Here is a 17,717-nt window from a genome sequence, read left to right as displayed (position 1 = left end):
TGCCTAAATTCATAGTTAAAGGAAATGCTAAATTTCAGTTGAGGAATTATGAAAGTAAAATGTATTTTTTCCCTCAACCATGTTCAAGAAAGAACACCCTGATTTCTACCCACAGATCACAGGTTAAGAACTCCTGTTCTAAGACAATAATAAATTTCATTAATTTTTCAGTTGAAGAATTCAATTCAGTAGAAAAAAACATTCAGTGCCCTACTGTGTGCTGAGTTAGGTGCTTCCCTCCTTGCACACAGAACACACATACTGTGTGCTGGGGCAAACAGATAAGTCAGCCTGTGGCCACAGTTAGCTGGTCCAGGGCTCCAGCAACTCAGCCTTACACAGATGCCCTGAAGGCTGAAAGGATCGATATCCCCTTGCCCCATACCAGTTGGGAAGCTCTGATCTCAATACATTGATTAATTATATGGGAAAATATAGTCATGTGTTGCTTAACAATGGGGATATGTGCTGAGAAATGCACTGTCAGGCGATTTTGTTGTTGTGTAAACAGCACAGTGGGTGCTTACACAAACCTAGATGGTACAGCCTACTACATACCTAGGCTATGCAGTATAGCTTATTGCTCCTAAGCTACAAAACTGCACAGCATATTCCTATACTGAATAGTGTAGGTAACTGTAACACAATGGTAAGTATTTGTGCATCTGAACATAGAAAAGGTACAGTAAAAATAAAGTATTATAATCTTACGGTACATCACCATCTATGTGGTCTGTTTTTGACCAAAACGTTGTTACGCAGCGCATAATTGTATACGGTTTACCAGACAATGAAAAGAACCAAGGTTTATATCTTTTTGCTTCTCAGAACCTAAGTATTCTCTCTTGCTTACCCATTAGGCTCTTCTTCTCATCCCCAACCAACATATTTTTCTATACTTACATAACAGCTATGGCACAACAGTTTTGGGTGCATTTTTAAAAAGCCAAATCTTAGAATAAAAGCACTATGCTTTAACAAATATTCAACAGTTAAAAAGATAATTTGCATATTATAATATGATGCCAACCTGGCACTTACAGTCTTTAAAAGTTCATGATAAACCAGAGTAAACCATGTATCCTAATGTACTGCAGTAAGCAGACAACACTCTGTGAGTTGTAGTTATGACCTCATAAAACTGCCTCACTTTCTCCAAATTAATAAAGACTTTCAGAGAAGCCAAAATGGAAACTACGTATTTTTCTTGCGCATCAATTCTTACCTTTTTGTTGTTCTCTTTAATATCTTGAGGATTCAGAGACTTGTAGTCACTGAGGGAGAAAACGGCACAGTGGGTACATATAGTATTTGATAAAAACAGCTGATCTTAAAACAAACTGAATCTAAAAATTTGACATTCAATAATACTAAAGAGTAACTAGCAATTTCACAGCAATTCAATCAACAAAACTAATAGTGTGGAAAATTAAGGAAATAAATAAATAAATGAATAAAAATAGTGATTACACGTTTCACTGCCTGAAGCTTTCCATCTAAAAGAGAGGTTAAGGCAGGGGACCAAAGACTAGCCTTGACAACCAAATTTACCATGAGGTAATCCCTTGTTGTCAATATAAAGAATTACCGGCTTATTTGTCTCATCTCATTTTAACACTAACACAATTTTCATAATAATTTGAAGTCAGTTCTTTGAGATTAAGGAGAAAAACCATTTTCTTTCTTTTTTTTTTTTTTTTGAGACAGAGTTTTGCTCTTGTTGCCCAGGCTGGAGTGCAATGGCACGATCTTGGCTCACCGAAACCTCCGCCTCCCGGGTTCAAGAGATTCTTCTGCCTCAGCCTCCCGAGTAGCTGGGATTACAGGCATGCACCACCACACCTGGCTAATTTTGTATTTTTAGTAGAGACAGGGTTTCTCCATGTCAGTCAGGCTGGTCTCGAACTCCTGACCTCAGGTGATCCCCCCGCCTTGGCCTCTCAAAGTGCTGAGATTACAGGTGTGAGCCACCACGCCCAGCCACCATTTTCTTTAAAAAGAGAAAAGATTGTTTTTAGGTATGAAAAAGGAAAAGCTTTCTGACATACATCTCTCAAAAGCAAGAGGTGGGGGTAATAAAATAAATACAAATTATTTCAGGACATGTGCTAAGAAATTATTTTATGTTCTTTTAAAAAATGTCTATTATGTACAAAATATTCATAGGGAATGGAAAATGTTTCTACTTACATTAAATCTGGTCTAAAGTGGTGTAATATTGCACAAAAAGATAAACCATTTCTCCACGATGTAGTAAAATTGGTGATTTTTACTCCTCGATAGTTCTTTGTAACTTCTTTACACCATACAAGCAAAGACTGACTAGCATTTGGCTTTCGCCCCAAAACAGGACTTGGTATAGGGCTTGGCTAAAAAAAAATGAAAAGAGGAAGACATTAAAAGAATTTAATGGAAGATGAAAATCAACATTAATTGACCTAATCAGATCATTTGAACACTTTGATGTCAGTTTAGATCCTTCACAACCGTAAATTCACGACAACTGCAACCTCCAAGAGGGAGACATAAATCTTAAATTATCTCCAGTTTTAGCCCTTGGCATTTGCCTGACAAGGAGGTACATATGCAAGATTTTAAACTTATACATAAGAACAGGCCAGGAGCTTTATTGATGGAAACATCATGTTAAAGTTTTGAAATATTTAAGGCTAAATACCTTTGTAACTCACACACCCTCAAAATTTCCCCCAAATGCAATAATGTACAAATATGGTTCCTTTTTGACTAGGTTAAAAATAATGTATTTCAAGGTCCAAATGTAACACAAATTTCTCGTAGTGGAGAGATTAAAATTATCATTAGTTTTAAAAATACATTACTCATATATGCATTTTAAGTAAACAGCACAATGATAACCATATTCAAACATGCTTCTTATATAAATTTAATGATGGCAAAACAGTTTTAGAGTTATTAGCAACAGGTGTTGGTGGCAACAGCACACAACAGTATGTATTTTGGATATGCTCAAAATATTTTCTAATTATCACTGAGAGCTACTTTTGAATACTAGGTGAGTTAGTAGTGTGTGTGTTTTAAATCATAAGTATATACTTTTACCCTTGTTCATATACTTAAAACATCAATAATAACAACAAACTTAAGACTATATAATAACAATTTTATTCTAAACTTTTATTATTATTAAAACCATGTCATTTTCTTTTACTGAATAACAACTGCATTTTGTGATGGTAACCTTATAGGCTAGTACAATTGGAAACTACAAAGAAAACTGTTAAATGTTTCTGGACTTTAAATCTTGCTATTAATTAGAAGTGCTAGCTATTATAAGAAAACTTACATATTAAATAGAGGTCCTCTAAAGTAAAATGAAAAGAGAACAAGTATTTACTCTTAATATCATTTAAGTTTAAAAAGCAAAGCATTCTTACTACACTGCTTACTTAAGAAAGATCAATGATGCCCCCACTTGACAAAAGCATGTTAGTACCAAACAATTAAAATCATCAACCCCACATAATTATGATTTATGCATTCACTGCTTCTGTGAGAAGACTACTATGAAACACCACTACAATAACTTCCCATTTTTTATTAACTGTCAGATTAACAAAATATTATGTAAACAACCATAAATCTAGCAAAGTACTGTTCCTTAAATGATCATCTCTACGAAGTCAACGCTGAAAAGCTCACAGGTCATAAAAATCAACAGTTTGGATCAATTCTACTTAATACAATGAAGTAGATAAAAACAGAATCCCAATATACTAAATTTACTTTAGAAAATAATAGCTAACTAGCAATCTAACATGTGTAAAAGTGAACTATTAAATATCTTTTCATGTAAGGATCCACTGACTTTCAAATCCCTCTAGTCATTTAACCTGGAAGTAAAGTGAAGAGTGTTTTATGGATGAGTTAGGGGATCATTGAACTAGGTAGGCATAAACATTTTTTTTTCTTACACTTTCCATTGTTTAAAGAATTGTCTTTATTAAATTGTTTTTCTATATCAAATTATATTATTAAGGTATTGATTCACTCCAAGCATGGGTAATACATACATGGGCCAGATAATCTGTAACTATCATTACACTGATTCATTTCAATTATCAGTAGCATGTCCATAGGTAATGTATAAATGACATTATCACTATATTATGATCTAGAATAGCTTTCTGTATGTAAGAAATAAAGAAAACATATTACATCATTATGATTATGACTGTATCTCTGTTTCTAAGAAGGCTCAATATGAAAAGGCTAGAAGAACTAAACCAAAATTTAAATTGGTTCTAATACAAAAGTCTTGTATTAAGGGATGCTTATTGTACTTCCAACAAAAAGAAGTCATACGCAATTGAAGAAACTCTGATGAAATTACAACAAGCCCTATAAATGGTCATGGTGGTTTACAGAGAAAGAAAATCATAGAGCCATTGTTAAATGAAATCATCTACTCCAGAACTGATCTTTTACCTAATACTTTACAGAAAGCCATAAAGGAATTAACAATTAAATCATTTTGAAACCTTCAGTACATAATTGGATGAAACTGTTTGTTGTTACAGCTGGCTCTTGATTTTACAGTAGATGTGGCAGGTTACTTGACTTGTCTGTATCTCAGTTTCCTCATCTGTAAAGTGCAGATTATAGTGGTACATATCTCATAGGGTTTATTTTATTATTATTTATTATTATTATACTTTAAGTTCTAGGGTACATGTGCATAACGTGCAGGTTTGTTACATATGTATACTTGTGCCATGTTGGTGTGCTGCACCCATCAACTTGTCAGCACCCATCAACTCGTCATTTACATCAGGTATAACTCCCAATGCAATCCCTCCCCCTCCCCCCTCCCCCCTTCCCATGATAGGCCCCGGTGTGTGATGTTCCCCTTCCCGAGTCCAAGTGATCTCATTGTTCAGTTCCCACCTATGAGTGAGAACATGCGGTGTTTGGTTTTCTGTTCTTGTGATAGTTTGCTAAGAATGATGGTTTCCAGCTGCATCCATGTCCCTACAAAGGACACAAACTCATCCTTTTTTATGGCTGCACAGGGTTTAGTAACAAGATCTGCCTCACTCTCCCCATGTCCATTTCCTCTCTGATCTTAACTACTGCTCTCTCCCTTAAACACTCTGAACCATATTGACCTCTTAAAAAGAAAAAAACAACTGATAATTTATTAAAATAGCTGACCTAAGCATCTGCAATGGTGACTTCAACCTCAACTCTTGGCTCAGTATGGATCAAAGAAATCTATTTAACAATCTCAGAAGGACTGTGCAAGTCAACAAACTGTTTGCGCATGCTCTTCTGGGAGTGATTCCATGTCTTAGAACCTTTACCACAGCTGTTTTTCTTGTAGTGATTCTCAAAGTCTTGGTAGGCATCCCAACTGGTCCTTTCACTTTGAGATTCTTTTCCTTTGTGCCTCTGATCAAGTCAGCACACATGTTCTTCAGGGATTTTTATACTGCAGCTGGTTAGGGGAATTCTAATTCAGTGAATCACCACCTTTGGTTCCACCAGTATTTAAACTTATGGCTGTAATACAGTTTCCTAACCTACGTGTTCCTTGGAGAGAGCAAACAGCCATGAGTCAGGAATAGGAGCCATTGGACTGTAGCTCCATCATGCCTGAAACCATATCTTCCTCAAAATGGAATCATATTAATCTCTTTGTTGTTCCTTGGATATCGAAGACATGTTTCTACCTTGGGGCCTTTGCACAGATTGCTCCATTTGCCTGGTACTCTCTCAGATATCTGCATGGTTAACTCCAATGCAATCTTCTCCATTAGGCCTATTCTGACCATCCTACTTAATAATGCAATCTGGTCAGGCGTGGTGGTTCACACCTGTAATCCCAGCACTTTGGGAGTCCAAGGTGGGCAGATCATTTGGTCAGGAGTTCAAGACCGGCCTGGCCAGCATGGTGAAACCCTGTCTGTACTAAAAATACAAAAAATTAGCTGGGCATGGTGGCACGTGTCTGTAGTCCCAGCTCCTAGGGAGGCTGAGGCAGAAGAACTGCTTGAACCAGCAGGCAGAGGTTGCAGTGAGCCGAGATCGTGCCACTGTACTCCAGTCTGGGAGACAGAGTAAGACTCCATCTCAAAAAAAAAAGAAAAGAAAAAAAGCAATCCACCTCCATCACCCAGTCCCAGTTCAGCACTCCTGAATCAACTTACCCTGCTCTATTTTTTCCATGGACTTACCATCTTCTTAGAGTCCATATACTTTATTTATTATGCTTACTGGTTATTATCTGTCTGCTCTCACTAAATAAGATGTCCACGAGAGCAAAAATGTTAGTTTGTTTTATTTATTAACCTAAATCAAATGCCCAGAACAGTGCCTGGTAGAGCATAGGTACTCAGTAAATACTGTTATATGAAAAAAATGCATGTAAAACACTTAGAACAATGTATGGCAAACAGTACCATTCAGTTAATATGAATTGCAATTATTACCACCACCAATGCATTATCAGCAGGAATTTCTATTTTTTGAGGCTCTTCTAGAAATTTCAAAGGCCATGAATTTCTTCAAGATCATAAAAAGTTTTTTCCTTTTCTTCTTTCTTTCTTCCCCCCCACCCCCCAAACAAAGCTTTAACTAGAAAATAATCTTGACACCTAGATATTCTATGTGGAAAATATGGCACTTGCAATGCTTGGCAATGTATCTATTTCTATAGGGTGGGTGAAAAAAGAAGCTCTAAATGACTTTGTAATTTGTTGCTTTCCAAAGAAAGAAAGACACAAAAATCTGTCCATAAAAGGTAGAAATACACTTGCAAATATAACGAATTTTAATGCATTATTTCTGTTTAATATAGATTACATGTTAAAGGTAATAAAGCTACCTAGTTATTCTTCCTAATAATGGCAATAGCTTTCTTTCAGAAAACCTAGTCAAATAACTTGCAAATTTTCTTAAATTTTAATAAGAAATGTCAGTTCTATTTTTTCTGCTCTATCCCTCTAACTATAGTTTCCTTCTCTTTTGCTGTCTGCCCTTCTTCCATGGATACAGCCACATATTCCTCTAGGCATTGCTCTAAATAGTTTTCTACCACACTTTGAGCTGATTCATTCCCAGGATTCCAACTATTACTTCCATGCAGATGATACCCAAATATTTATAGTTCAAACTATCTCAAGTTGACATTTCCAGTTGGCTGTCCTTTCTATCATACAAAATTTAAACTCAGTATGTTCAAAACTATAATTGTGATCTTTCTTTACAACCTGCTCATTTTCACTGTGTTTGCAAATGATACAGCTATTGTCCCAATTGTTTAGATTTTTAATGTCAGAATCACCTTTCAATTCTTCCTTCATGTATCATCTCTTACCAGTTAATTTACAGGCAGTTTTGCTCATATTTTGTAAGGTTTTTATAATCTATCTCCTTTTGCCTATTGCAAAATCTTCCTAATAGGTCTTCCTTCTTCCAAATCTCCCCCTGTAACCAATCCATGTCATAGCATTGGTCTTCTTAAAGCACAGCTTAAAGTCTCTAATGGCTCTCAAGAACATACAAAATGATGTCAAAATACTTCTAAGCATTGAATCCCAAATCTTTCTCAATGTATTTACTCTCTAGCATTACTCACCATCCTTTAAAATCCCTATGCTTTCCTGCCTAAACTCCAGGTCTCCCATCTCCACCAATCTTGGATCACACACATCATCACCTCCACATGAAATATCTTCTGTCCCAAGCACAACTGCTGCAATTCCACTCTATCTTCAAACCTTCAAGATTTAGTTCAAATGTCATCTCTTACACGAAATCTCCTCCCAATTCCCATTCAGTAGGAAGCCTTTTTCAGTGTTCCTTTGATTCTTTGTGTTCTTCCTGTAGCACTTAATAGATTTTCATTTTACTGTAATATATTCAGTTCCTCTCTCTACAAAAAAGCTTATTAATTTTTCATCAATTCATAAACTATATACTGAGCACCTATTATGTTCCACAAAGTTAAGACCTTTACACAGATAAGCTAATTTAATCCTCATAACTCCTTTGAGATAGCTACTCTTACTTCCAATTTACAGTTGGAGAAAGTGAGGTTACTCAGGAAGCAGAGGAGTTCCTATACCAAGGAGTTCCCACTCCAAAGCCTGTGCTTTTAAACAACATGCATTTCACATTTCAAGATAATACTGCTGTACGACTTCAGCAGAAGTTGTAAATATTTCAATACTAACAAACGTCTCAGTCAACTTCTTATCGTCTTCAGAGGTTAGATCACTGCCCTCTGTATGTTTAATTAGTTGATTCAAAAAAAGCAATTAACCCAAACAATTTCAACTTCAAGAGTCTCTCTGTTAATAAACCTGTCCATTCTGTTTTATTTCAAATTACTGGCTATAACTAGAACAAGAGCTAATTAAGTCCAGTGCAATGAGACATATACTAACATTGCTTAAGTTGTAGCACATTTTTGTCTCTCAACTACTAATTCTTGGACACTTTCCTCAGTTATTGCAAATCATGGTTTAGGGAACTTTGAATATATCTAAGCATTTGGTGAACCCAAAAACTAGCAACACTGAGAATGAGAACACTTAGCTCTGTATTGGTTTTTTTTATTATTTTTTTTTCAAAGTGTTTTCATTTAAATCACTTCACTTTATTCTCACGGTAAAACTGAAGTTAGGCTTTGTTATTCTACTACTAGAAAGATTGTGCCATAATTAATTTTTTTTTTAAATCTTCTACAAAACATCAACCAACTCTCTCCAAGCCAAGACATGGAGAGACAGGAAAACTAGAGAGCAAGTGAAACTCTCTGCTGTTTTTATAATGGTAGTCTAGAAGAGTGAGTTGAGAGGTACAGTTGCACTTTTGGTGGGCTCCCAAATAGCAATATGAGCCTCATCCCCTTCCCCCAAAAGTAGAAACAGTAAAATAAAAAGGTAAAAGCAAAAAATAATAACATAGTAACTAAGCATATAATAGAGAGGATCAGCAAAGCCAAAGCTGCTGCTTTGAAAGGACTAAGTAAATTAAACCTGTAATGTGAGTGACCAAGAAAGAAAGAGTGAAGCAAATTCTTAGAAAAGTATAGCTTACTGCAATAGACACAAGAAGAAACAGAAAACCCAGAGAGTTCTATAACTGTTAAAGAAATTGAGTTTGTAATTAAAAACCTTCCCACAAAGAATATTCCAGTTGGCTTCACTAATAAGTTTCACCAAACATTCATTCAAGGAAAAAGTATCTCAAACATTACACAAATTATAGAAAACTGGAAAAATGAGATTACTCTCTATCTCATTTCATGGGCCTTTATACCAAAACTCAAAAGGCAAAGGCAAAATTAAAGAAAACTCTCATGAACATAGAGGCAAAGTTTTAATGAAAATATTAGTAATTTATTAAAAAAGGATAACACATCTTGAACAAATCAGACTTATCCCAAGAGCACATACTTGGCTTAATGTCAGCATATCTATTGAGGTAACCTGACCAATTAACAGATTTGGAGGAAAGATATATAATATAATTATCTAAACAGATTCAGAAGAACATTTAATAAAATAATGTCCATTTATATTCTAACAAATAGTCTTAGCAACCTGTAATATAGAATCTTCTTTAACTTGTTAAAAAGGCCACAGCAAATATTGCAAGGGTGAAATATTTGAGATTGAGCATCTGTCACCACTTTTATTCAACATTGTCCCAGCTGGTACATTAAGGTCAGAAAAAGACATTAAGGTAAACATATTAAAAAAGAAACAAAATTGTAAAGCATTATTTACAAATAATATAATTGAGTATGTAGAACATCCACAAGAAGTTACAACTTATTAGAGTTAATAAGAGAATTTAGCAAGCTGTTGGATACAAAATCAATGTACAAAACCAACTGTATTCCTATCAACTAACAAAAACAAAAACTAAAAATTTGAAAACCATCCATAGTGGCATAAAAATGTCAAGTACTTGGCACAAATCCAAAAACAATATACATGACTGCTATTAAAAAAAAAACTATCAAGATTTACTGCGAAAAAGTAAAGAAAATCTAAAGAGATGGAGATCTATCTATCTATATTTTTTTGAGACAGAGTCTCGCTCTGTCGCCCAGGCTGGAGTGCACTGGTGCGATCTTAGCTAACTACAACCTCTGTCTCCCGGGTTCAAGCGATTCTCCTGCCTCAGCCTCCCACGTAGCTGGGACTACAGGCGCGAGCCACCATGCCCGGCTAACTTTTTGTATTTTTAGTAGACAGGGTTTCACCACATTGGCCAGGATGGTCTCCATCTCTTGACCTCGTGATCCGCCTGCCTTGGCCTCCCAAAGTGCTGGGATTACAGGCGTGAGCCTCTGTGCCCGGCCAAGATGGAGATATTTATTCATGGCTTAGAAGACTCAATTTTGTATAATGATATCAATTATTTTTCCAGGGAGAAACGGCTAACCAACAGAAAAGGTTAACTAAACTCTTTCTCCATGAAGAAATGCTCTCAAGTTTACCTTCTTCTAACATGAATTCCATGGAAATATATTGGATTATGCTAAAAGTGAGAAGTCAGCTGTGTTACCAGGCAACATTATTTACTGTAAAACTGACCCCAGCTTGGTGAACTGCATCTATCTTGAAGGCCTATGAATAAACTATATATCTCTATTGAAAAACAAAGGCTGCAGCTTCCCTATGCTTAGTGTGATTCATGTAACCAAGCATGTCCCTTTGGAATCTGACAGTTGTGTGTGGGGGCTGCTACAAGATCCTGTGTTTTATAAGGTAGTGGTCCACACTTACTCACCTGATCTTTCACCTAAGAACTGACATGAGGAACTAAAATATGGCCTAGCATACCTGATGCTCTAATGCTAATATGCTATGTGTCGTGTCCTGAAAGTTAAGTAAACCTGGTGCCAAATTAATTGTATATATTTTCCATCAAAAAGGGGTTTGTAGCTAGAATATACAAAGAACATCCACAAATTAGTAAGAAAAGGAAAGGTAATCAATATAAAAAGGTGCAAAAATTGAATGTACACTTTGTAAAAGAAGAAATCCAAATATTCAGTAAATGTGAAAACTTGCTCCATCACACCAGTATTCAGAGAATTACACAAGGTACTACTGCACACTTCTCCCCAGAAAGGCTGAAATTTTAAGAAGTCTCTTGAGATTAAATTTTAATGAAATTAAAAATACCAAGTATTGGCAAGGATGTGGAGCAAAGGGAGCTTTCTTACAGGGCTGATGAAAAAAGTTTGGCATCATCTATTATGCTAAAATTGAAAATGTGCATATCCTATGACCCAGCAATTCCTAGGTTTATATCCTATAGAAATGCATGCTTATACAGCACAGAATAGAATACATATGCAAAAATGTTCACAGCAGCACTTTAAAATTTTCCAAATCCGAAAATAATGTAAATGTTCAGCAACAATAAAATAGATTTAAACATTTTGATCTATTCAGATAGTGAAATACTAGAGACACGCACAAAAGAAATACATCCTAAAACATAATATTGAACAAAAGAAAACAGGTACAAACATGTATATATGATTCCATTTATATATATTTAAAACCAGTCAAAAGTAAACTACATTGTTTAGGGGGGTCATACTTAAAACAATAAAGCCAAGAACAAACTGATTACTATCAAATCATGATACCAAAAGAATAGGAACTTTGCCAACATTTCAGAAACTAGCCCACTTTTGTGCTTCTCTCTTATCCCAATCTCTTTCCTCTTCCCTATAATTGGTGGTTATATTAACAAATGTTATTTTTCAATATTGTGTAATCAAATGTGACAACATTTGGAAGATCTGCATGAGTACGGGAATCAATGTTTTCTAAATAAATAATGCATGATGTTACGAAATCACACATCAATAAAAGATGCAGTTGAAAATGCCACATACGCCAATGTATGGTTTGATTCCACATTGAAACTAACTTAAGAAACTATCATTTGTGAGTTTTGGTGTAGTATCAAAAATTATAATCTCCAATCATTTGAGAACTATTTAAATTCTCTTTAACATTATATATCTGATAAGGTCAAATTTTCTTCACAGAGTACAACCAAAACACATTACAACATATTGAATGCAGAAAGCTGTTTTCAATTAAGCCAGATATTAGACACTGGCAAAAATGAAAAACAATGTCAGTCTTCTCAATAAACTGTTTTTGTTTTGAAAAATACAGTTGTTTTTCATGAAAATACTACATTATTTATGTTAATATGTGATATAATAGTTTAATATAACTTTAAATAAATTAATAAAATTTAAAAACTTCTCTCTTAATTTCTAATACTGTAAATAGCAATAGGTATAACTCACATAAACAGAAGTTATTTGGGCTCCTCAATAACTTTTTAATTTCTTTTTATTGTAGTAAAATACACATAATATTTACCATCTTAACCTTTTTTTTTTTTTTTTGAGATGGAGTCTCATTCTGTCACCCAGGTTGGAGTGCAGTGGCACGACTGGCTCACTGCAACCTCCCTTTCCTGGGTTCAAGCGATTCTCCTTCCTCAGCCTCCCACGTAGCTGGGATTACAGGCTCATGCCATCATGCCCAGCTAATTTTTGTATTCTTAGTAGAGACAGGATTCCACCACATTGCCCAGGCTGGTCTCAAACTCCTGATCTCAAGTGATCCACCCTCCTCGACCTCCCAAAGTGCTGAGATTACAGGTGTGAGCCCCATGCCCAGTCCTTAACCATTTTTAAGTATGCAGTTAATAGTGTTAGTATATTCCATTGTTTTGAAACAGATCTTCAGAACTTTCTGATTTTGTAAAACTGAAACTCTATCTCCCTTAAACAACTCTCCTTTAATCCTCCTTCTGGTCCCTAGTAACCGTCATTCTATTTTCTGTTTCTGTGAACTTGATGATTTCATATAAGTGAATTCATAAGTATTTGTCTTTTTGTGATAAATTCATTTCATTTAGCATTATGTCCTCAAGATTCATCCATGTCATAGCATGTGACAAGATTTCCGTCCTTTTCCAGGCTGAATAATATTCCACTGCAGATATATACCACATTTTGTTTCTCCATTCATTCATCAATGGACATTTAGAATGCTTCCACTTCTTGGATTTTGTGAATACTGCTGCCATAAACATGGGTGTGCAAATATCTCTTCTAGACTGTTTTCAATTATTTTGGGTATAGAGTAGTCTTCCCTTCTCTGTGGGAATATGTTTTTTTTTTTTTTTTTTTAGATGCCGTCTTGCTCTGTCACCCAGGCTGGAGTATAGTGGCACAATCTCAGCTCACTGCAACCTCCATCTCCCAGGATCAAGCGATTCTCCTTCCTTACTCTCCCAAGTAGCTGGGATCACAGGTGCATATCACCATGCCTGGGTAATTTTTCTATTTTTAGTAGAGATGGGATTTCACCATGTTGGCCAGGCTGGTCTTGAACTCCTGACCAACTGATCCTCCCGCTTTGGTCTCCCAAAGTGCTGGGATTACAGGTGTGAGCCACTGCACCTGGCGGGAATATGTTCTAAGACCCCCAGGGGACACTTGAAACTGTGGATAGTATTGAGCTCTCTATATATCATACTTTGCTTTTTCAATTGGATAACTGAGACGTTATCCCAACAGCCACTACTAAGTGACTAACAGGTGGCATATAAAGCATGGATAAATTGGACAAGGAGATGATTCACATCCTGCGTGGAAGAAGAGGGATGCTGTGTGATTTCATCACATTACTTAGAATGAGGCACAATTTAAAACTTATGATTTCTGGAATTTTCCATTTAATATTTTTGGATAATGGTTGACTATGGGCAACTAAAACTTCAGAAAGTGAAGCCACAAATAATGGGGTGGGGGTGCTACTGTATACTCAGAAGTGAGATTGCCAAATCATATGGTAACTCTATTTTTAATTTTTTTGAGGAATCATGACACTGTTTTCCACAGCACTGTATCATTTTAAATTCACACCATCAGTGCACAAGGGTACTAATTCGTCTACATCCTCACCAATACTTGTTATTTTCTGATTTTTCTTTAGGGATTGAGGATAGTAGCCATCCTAATGGGTGTGAGATGGTATCACATTATGGTTTTGATTCATATTTCCTAATGAGCATCTTTTCATATACTAGTTGGCTATTTGTATGTCTTCTTTGGATAAATATCTATTCAAGGCCTTTGCCTATTTTTGCAATGGGTTGTCTGGTTTTTGGTTAAGTTTTAAGAGTTTCCTAAATATTCTGGATATAAATCCCTTCTTACCAGATATGTTATTTGAAAATATTCTCCCATTTTGTAGGCAAGAAATATTTTCCCTCTGTGGATTGTGTTGAGTCACAAAAGTTTTAAATTTTCATGAAGTGTAATTTGTCTTCTTTCTTTTGTTGTCTGTGTCTTTGGTGTCTACCCAAGAACTCACTGCCAAATCCAATGTTTTATTTTTGCCCTATGTTTTATTCTTTTTTCTCCATAGTCTTGACTTGCTGAAAATCACTGACCTTATTATATGCAGAGGTTTGTTTCTGGACTCTCTATTCCATTATATTGGTCTATATGTCTGCATGCCAGTACCATACTGTCTTGATTACTGTAGCTGTGCAGTAAGTTTTAAAATCAGGAAGTGTGAGTCTTCCACCCTTGTTCTTTTCCGGGCTTGTTTTTGGCTATTCTGGGTTCTTTAAAATTCCAAATGAATATTAAGATGGATTTTTATATTTTTGCAAAAAACGTTATTGGGATTTTTATAAGAATTGCATTAAATCTTTAGATCTCTTTGGGTGGTATTGATATATTAACAATATTAAGTTTTCTAAGCCAGGAACATGGGATATCTTTTCATTTATTTGTCTTCTTCAATTTCTTTCAGAATTGTTTTATAGTTTTCAGTGCAAGTCTTTTACCTTTCTGGTTGAGTTAATTCCTAAGTATTTAATTCTTTTTGATGCTACTGTTTTTGCTTTTTTTGTTTTGTTTTGTCTTGAGACAGGGTCTTGCTCTGTTGCCCAGGCTGAAGTGCAGCAGCATGGTGACAACTCACTGTAGCCTTGGCATTCTGGGTTCAAGCAATCCTCTCACCTCAGCCTCTCAAGTAGCTGGGACTATGAGTGCATGCCACCACGCCTGGCTAATTATTAAAATTTTTTGTAGAGATGGGGGTTTCACCATGTTTTCCAGGCTGGTCTTGAACTCCTGAGCTCAAGCAATCCTCCTGCCTTGGCCTCCCAAAGTGCTACGATTACAGGTGTTAGCTTCTGTGCCTGGCTGATGCTATTGTTAATGAAAATACTTTCTTAATTTCCTTTGTGGATTGCTCATTGTTGGTATATAGAAATACAATGGATTGGTTTTTGTATCATGCTACTTTGCTGAATTTATTAGTTACAACATTTTTTTTTTTTTTTGGTAGAATCTTTAGGGTTTTCTATATACAGGATATTCTCATCTGCAAATAGAGATAATCTTATGTCTTCCTTTCTGATTTGGATACCTTTTATATCTTTTTCTTGCCTAATTGTGATGGCTAGGACTTTCAGTACTATATTGAAGACAACTGGCAAGAGTGGGCATCCTTGCCTTGTTCCTGATCATAGAAGTCTTTCACTGTTGAATATGATATTCTCTGTGGGTTTTTCATATATGACTTTTACCATGTTTAGGTAAGTTCCTTTAATTTCTAGCATGTTGAATTTTTTTTTTTTAATCATGAAAGGGTATAGAATTCTCTTTTTCTGCATTGATTGAGATGATTACAGGTACTATCTCCTTCATTCTGCTAATGTGGTGTATTACACTGATTTCATATGTCTAATTATCCTTGCGTTCCAGGCATAAATCCCACTTGGTTGTGGTATGTAATTCTTTTAATATGTTGCTGAATTTAGTTTGCTAGTATTACACTGAGGATTTTTTGCAAACTTCATAGGGATATTAGTCTGCAGTTTTGTTTTCTTGTAGTGTTTGTCTGGCTTTGGTATCAGGATAATGCTGGCCTCAAAGAATGAGGTAAGGAGTATTCCCTCTCCAAAGTTTTGGAAATGTTCGAGAAGAATTACTGTTGGTTCTTCTTTAAATGTTTGATAGAATTCACTGGTGAAGACATTAGGTTTAGAGCTTTTCTTTGTTGGGAGATTTTTGATTACTGATTCATTCATCTTATTAATTAGAGCTCTATGCATATTTTCTATTTCCACATGGTTTCATTTTGGTAGGCCTTCTGTTTCCAGGAATTTGTCTATTTCACCTAAGTTATCCAATTTATTGGTGTACAATTACTCATAGTACTTTTTTATAATTCTTTTTGTTTCTGTGGAATAAATAGTAATGTCTCCACTTTAATTTCTAATTTTCGTAAGTTGAGTCTTTTCTCTTTTTTTATTCTTAGTCTATCTAGCTAAAGTTTGTCAATTTTGTTGATCTCTTCAAAGAATCAACATCTGGGTTCATTAATTTTCTCAATTGTTTTTCTAGTCTCCATTTTGTTTATCGCTGCTCCAATCTTTATTATTTCCTCCCTTTTTCTAGCTTTGGGTTTAGTTTGTTCTTCCAGTTCCTTAAGTTGTAACATTAGGTAGCTGAATTTGGGATCTTTCTTATTTGTATTTTTTCCCCACTGGAAAACAATATTTAGTAAGATCCCATCAGCTATACATGTTCCTGACATTAAGCCGCATCTTCCATTACAATTTGCTCTTGCCTAAGTGGTCCCATGAATGCTGTCCTCTTTGTTATAGTCTACAAGCAGCCGTTGTTAAACTTGGAGGTAGTGTTGATAAAATTAAAGACAGTCTTTTCTAGAGGCCACCAGCAAGGACTTGGAGGGTGAGTATTTACTTTTTGATTCCCACCACACAGCCTTATAAGCATAATAAAGTTACTGGTCACCTTAGGGCAGTGGACAAAGCCACCCTAGGAAAAGCTAGGCCATTGCATTAGCACAGATAAAGCATGAGGGCTGGAGACAGGTAAGAAAACAGAGTACCATCTAACATCCATGACACTTTCAGGTTCAGAGGTTGTTCTCGGCCCTCTACGCTACCCCAGCAACCTCTAACCAATGGGGCGTTCCCTTTCTTGTATTTGAATATAAGTGTTAATTGCTAAAAATTTCCCCCTAAACACTGCTTTCATTGTGTCCCAGAAGTTCTGGTATGCTGTGTTTTTATTTTCATTTTTCTCTAAGTCTCTTGTGATTTCTTCTTTGATCCGCTGTTTATTTATGAGCGTGTAGTTTAAAATACACAAATCTGTGATTTTTTTTTTTTTCCATCTGTTACTGATTTCTAACTTCATACTGTTGTTGTCAGAAAAGATACTTTGCGTGGTTTCTGTCTTTCAAATTTTATTGTAACTTAATTTGTGGCTTAACATATATCCAGGAAATGTCCCATGTGCATTTGGGAAAATGTGTATTCTGTTGTTGGGCAGGTTTTTGTATGTTTTTAAGATCTAGTTCATATACTGTGTTGTTCAAGTCCTCTACTTTCCTAATTTCACCTGGTTGTTCTATCCATTACTGTGAGTGGGGTATAGAAGTTTCCAACTATTATTGTACAAGTATGTGTATTTCTACTTCCAATTCTGGCCATTTTTGCTTCAGATATTTTGATGGTCAGCTATTACGTGTGCAAATACTTTTAACTGCTATATCTTCTTGAAGTATTGAACATTTTTAAATATATAATGTCCTTTGTCTCTTGTAACTTTATTTTTTAATTGA

General features: G+C 35.4%; 1 protein-coding gene across 23 annotated transcripts in view; it reads right to left on the bottom strand.

The window, feature by feature from the left end:
• LOC105465127 (EH domain binding protein 1) overlaps positions 1-17,717 on the bottom strand; it is a 406,349-nt gene that overhangs the window by 100,409 nt on the left and 288,223 nt on the right. For all 23 annotated transcript variants that reach the window (XM_071076797.1, XM_071076793.1, XM_011713372.2 and 20 more), the window contains 2 exons: positions 2,191-2,369; positions 1,226-1,274 (listed from right to left, as the gene is read on the bottom strand). In XM_071076797.1, the coding sequence (XP_070932898.1) occupies positions 1,226-1,274; positions 2,191-2,369 (228 nt within the window). The remainder of the gene's footprint in view (positions 1-1,225; positions 1,275-2,190; positions 2,370-17,717) is intronic.

The sequence above is a fragment of the Macaca nemestrina genome, chromosome 13 (genome assembly GCF_043159975.1).
Source record: "Macaca nemestrina isolate mMacNem1 chromosome 13, mMacNem.hap1, whole genome shotgun sequence".
Taxonomy (NCBI): Eukaryota; Metazoa; Chordata; class Mammalia; order Primates; family Cercopithecidae; genus Macaca; species Macaca nemestrina.
Note: the sequence above shows the minus strand (reverse complement) of the source record. Positions and strands in the feature narration are given on the sequence as shown.